Genomic DNA, 4968 nt, shown 5'->3' on the forward strand with positions numbered 1-4968 from the left:
AGAGAGAGCAGAGGAGAGGCTGTGGCCCTGACAGTGTCGAGTACTCCAAAGAAGTAAAAGGTTCTCAATATGAGAGTTCTGTACTTCTTCGCTGATTGGCATAAATCTTACATGGTACTTTCATAACCTGGGAGAAATACACCCCTTTTGTCAGCCAGGCAACATTTTAAAACCCTTGAAATGATGGTTTCAGATCTTTTTCTGTAACATTAAATATTTGTAACTTAATAAGCAGCAGTCAAAGTTAAGCTACAGTCAGGCAGCAGCAGATGGCTGCTTGCTGCTGCCACCTGAGCCGATGATGGTCGAATTCTTCATTCCCTCTTCTCTGAGTGACCTGGCCGTCACAGAGCCCAGCAATAAAAAAAACAATTCAAGAGCTTATTTAAAGAATAACTTCAGGTTATTTTAAACTGTTGTATTTCCCATAAAAGTGGGTGTGGGGATCTGTAGCTACTGCTAATTTTGCTATCACTACCTCCGTTTTAGAGAGACGAGTCACTGGGGCAACTGGTTAGCCGCCAACAGAGCTCAGAATAAACATGATGCCAGTCAAATGATTTCTCACATTGTTCTCTGAGTCCAAAGCTACAGCCATCTGGGGGTAGCCATTAGAGCTAGCTGCATAGGATGATCGCCTGGTCATCAGGTCAGCTGGCCAGTTGATCCAGATGCATATTCCTGTGCAATTAGCTGTAATGGCTACCCCAGGCATCAGCCCAAATCTTCTATCAGCTTTCCTTCCAACTCTATATAAAACACAGAACAGCTGGTCGTAATAACCTGCTGTCTTTTTTTAAGATTGCCCAGAAAATATATTTATTTGTTTTGGAAACTTTCTGTGGCCTTACAGCAAATTCTTTAATAGACTGAGTATGCACCAGCATCCCAGAAGCAGAGCTGCTTACTGTATTTTGTGCATGTTTGTGAGTGTGTAACAGGGTATGTCGGTGTGTGTGTGTGCGTTTGGCAGAGACCTGGGCGGAGAAACCATGCTATGGGAAACCATTAGAGGAGCACTTAGCGCTCAGCGGGAGAGATATTGCCTTTCCCATCGAGGCCTGTGTCACCATGCTGCTGGAGTGCGGCATGCAGGAGGAGGTCAGACTCCGCTACACACACTGCAGCCGTCCTCACTGACACACACACACAGTAAACAAATTTCCTGGTGAGAAATGCCAGCAAGATGGAGTCACTCTTAATTAACTGAAGGGAAATGGCATCTAATGAGGTCCAGGCTGCAGTTTGGTTTCCTCAGAGCAGTTTGCCTAATGTCTGAAACAAATATCTGTTTAATTACTGTGTGATGATTTTTTATTATCAGCCCAGTGAGCTGTTCACTGGAGCTGCTGCAGCTTTAAGTGCTCAGCATGTAACAAATGTTTCCTGGAGAATGACTGAGAGTACAGTAATGGCAACTGAGGTGAAAAGACAAATACATATTATGATTAATTAGTTCCCTTTATAATTACACAAACATGGTGTTTATTTCATATTGTGGGTCATGTTTTGCAGCATGGTGCAGAATGTTGTTGTTTAATTTCATCTGTTTAATTTAATACAATTAATTCCTGGTATATTTGAAAAGGCAATTAAACAATATAATTAGATCAATATATCATGTTAAAGGTAGGGTTGGCGATCCTGGAAAAACCAGCAAGAGGAAGCTTGATTTTCAAAGCAACCAACAGAGGAAATCCCAGCCTTTGGTTCCGATTTCTCTCCAAAGCCACACCTCCAAAACACAACGCACACTACAACATGCACTGATTGACTACGGTCTGCGGTTGTGACCGAAAGCTGCTGTGGTACCTGCTCTGCTATAGCTCGCTAGCTTTAGCTGTAAGACAGAGCGGTAACACGTCTGCCTGCCTGGCCTTGTGGGAGACTCTTGTCTCACACACTGAGTACACGGGCAGACTGCGAAGGGCAGAGTGGGAAGCTCGGCTGACAGCCAGGTAGGCCGTCCAGTGGTTCTGCTCAGACTGAGTAAAGTTATTGGTCAGTTATTTTTCAGTCCTGCTGCTGCCACAGATGATGTATTTTTTCTTTATGTTGTCAGTGCGTTTAATGTCCTCACGGGATGAAAAAGAGAATTTCAAGAAAGCAACAAATAATGCTTCTGAAATGAATCACCAACTCTATGTTTAATAGAAAATGTAATCATTTAATAAATGATGTTGTATTACTAGAGATGAAGTTACCCAGCAGCATATGCATGTAAAGTGATTCAAATCAGCCCTACTTGACCCAGCTGCAACATAAAAGGCATGGTTATGAGTCACCACATGTATAGTTAAAGACAATATATGATTTGTAAATGGTCCATTCTGCATAATGCATACTTTTACTTTCATTTTCACTTTTGATTGTAATAGAGTTTTTCTACACTGTGATATTTTTACTTAAAGATCTGAGAACCTCTCTTGCCACTGTCATTCATCTGTTTTTGCTCTTCTTGTCTCGTGCTGTAGATGTGGCGTGACCTTGGTTTCTCTGTCTCACTGGTGTCGTGTTTTGTGCCTCAGGGTTTGTTCCGAATCGCTCCCTCGGCCTCCAAACTCAAGAAGCTGAAGGCATCTTTAGACTGCGGGGTGTTGGATGTTCAGGAGTACTCTGCAGACCCGCACGCCATCGCAGGTGAGCTATCGTCAACGTCCCCGCAATCCTGGACTTGCCCCTCTCCCCTGCTCACATCTAGTCTGTTGTAACCACTTTCAAGCATGTCAAATTTGCCTTCGAGGGGATTTATGAGTTGCTATTAGGACGTTTATGTACATTTCTGGCATGTTCTCTTATGCCTGTGTGTTAGCAAGACACTTGTCCTCCACCCTCTGCACCACAGGGAGAGGATCATAATTATGCTGCCAAATGATCTGCAGTTGAAAAATACTGATAGTTTGAATCTAGTTTGAATTTGTGTGTGTTTCTCCTGCATGTGTTGCTGATTCTGCTGCTGTTGTTTGTCGGCCTCAGCAGTGAGTTCCCCACTAATGGTTAATTTGAAAGCCTTTTGTCAAAGCCACACATGAGAGTTAAAAGATTACTTTAAACTTGATTAGGATTCAGCTCATTTATCTGCCTGCCACAAGAGAGTCAGCAGTGAGAACAGCAAACCTCTCTGTTGTCTTTCTATTTTAGCAGACATATTCAGTAAATAATCCCAGAAATGTCCAGTGATGAATTCCAGATATAACTGGGATTATTGTCTGACACATTTTTCATCTTCCGCAGAGGCAGCAGCAACGACAAGATCTGTTTTCTTGGCATCTTTTTTGTTGCTGTCACTGATGTGTTTTGACATCAGGCTCGCGACAGACCACAAAAGAAAGAAAAGCTTTCAAGCTCTTATGATGCTGTTATTGATCTTTTTTTTTTTTTAGAGGATGGTGCTCGTCTTTGCTGAAGGTGACTGCTGCATGATGCTGTTTTCAGATGAAACCCTTGCATCTTCAAAATAACATTTAATATTTTTAGCTTGAGAACAGTGCATTTGTCAGTCTGATAAATAGAGTCAGACATTAGTACAGAGTAACCGTCCAGGGGATACCAACACTGTTCTGCTGTCGTTACGGGAACATTTAACGAAAACCAGGACATTTTATCAACTATCTTTGTGGTGCATTGTCTCGTGTGCCTGATGTATTATTTTTATGTAGGAGGTGCAAAAAGCCTCTCTGAACACAAGTACTAAAAAAGCAAACTGTAGATTATCCAAGGACAAAGAATTTTAAGGAAACGCATAATGATTAAGATGTGTGGAATGAATCAAACCATTCATTTGTTTTGGAGTTTCAAACCTGATGCAACAATATACCTAGACCAAAATGAAGAAACTGATTTGTAAAACATTTAAATGCAGAAAAAATGTGTTTCATTTGAGTCAGTAGCTATGTTTACCTTTACATTCAGCGATTGTTGAGGCAGGAGGCTCGTCCATACATCCCGTTCTTATGAAAGCGATATCTCAGGAACGCGGTGAGGGAATTTCTTCAAATTTGGCACAAATGTCCCCCTGGACTCATAGATGAACCGGTTAGATTTTGGTGGTCTGAGGTCAAAGGCCACAGTGACCTCATGTCTATACCATCCCATGAATTTGACTGTTTGATGGAGGGACACAACTGTGACCCAGTAATTTTAGGTCTACAGGTGAGGGTTCAAAGACAGGTAATGATGCTCACCGATACTGGGCTATAACGAGTCGTTAGGGGACATTGTTGGCCATCAAAGGACTGAAACACCACCGATGGGGATAAATATCTCCAACTCAACGCCAGTCGGGCAGAACTAAAGAAGCCTCTTGGATGAGAGGTGAAACATCTTCGACCTAGAAACCTAGTCCAGTTGATTTTTCTAAGTTTTTTCAGCCAGTAAATTTAGGCTTAATTGTTTCATGAAGACCATGTAACCTACAATGGCTTTTTATCGGATACCTTAGTGATCGGATACATTAGTACCTGTATCGGCAACATTGTGCCCACCATACAAGTCAGGAGGTTTCCCAACCAGAAGCCGTGGATAAACAGTCAGGTGCACCACATGCTGCGTGCTCGCTCTCATGCATTCAGATCAGCCAATGAGACGGAGTACAAGACTGCGAAGTACAGACTGAGGAAAGCCATCACAGTGGCCAAGAGCCAGTACAGAGAGAAGCTGAATGACTTCTATTCTACTGCTGACTCCGGACAGATGTGGCAAGGCCTGCAGCACATCATAGACTACAGGACCACCACCAGCATCATCAGCTCCACAGACAGCCTGCCGGATGACCTAAACACCTTCTACACCCGCTTTGAGACCTCCAGCCACAACACAGAGAGGAGGCACACAGAGACTGAGACCACTCAACCCGCCACCTCCCCTCCACTAACTGTCTCACCAGCCCAGGTACACACAGTCCTGAGGAAGATCAATCCCCGCAAAGCAGCAGGACTGGACAACATTCCTGGGCGGGCTCTCAGGGCA

At 43.3% G+C, this 4968-nt stretch overlaps 1 protein-coding gene across 5 annotated transcripts in view; it reads left to right on the forward strand.

Annotated features, from left to right (window-relative positions):
* Positions 1 to 4968, forward strand: part of LOC109962719 (rho GTPase-activating protein 44-like) — a 69992-nt gene that overhangs the window by 40194 nt on the left and 24830 nt on the right. For all 5 annotated transcript variants that reach the window (XM_020604655.1, XM_020604658.1, XM_020604659.1 and 2 more), the window contains exons 10-11: positions 974 to 1101; positions 2529 to 2640. In XM_020604655.1, the coding sequence (XP_020460311.1) occupies positions 974 to 1101; positions 2529 to 2640 (240 nt within the window). The remainder of the gene's footprint in view (positions 1 to 973; positions 1102 to 2528; positions 2641 to 4968) is intronic.

This window comes from Monopterus albus, unplaced genomic scaffold (assembly GCF_001952655.1).
Source record: "Monopterus albus unplaced genomic scaffold, M_albus_1.0 scaffold67.1, whole genome shotgun sequence".
Classification (NCBI taxonomy): Eukaryota; Metazoa; Chordata; class Actinopteri; order Synbranchiformes; family Synbranchidae; genus Monopterus; species Monopterus albus.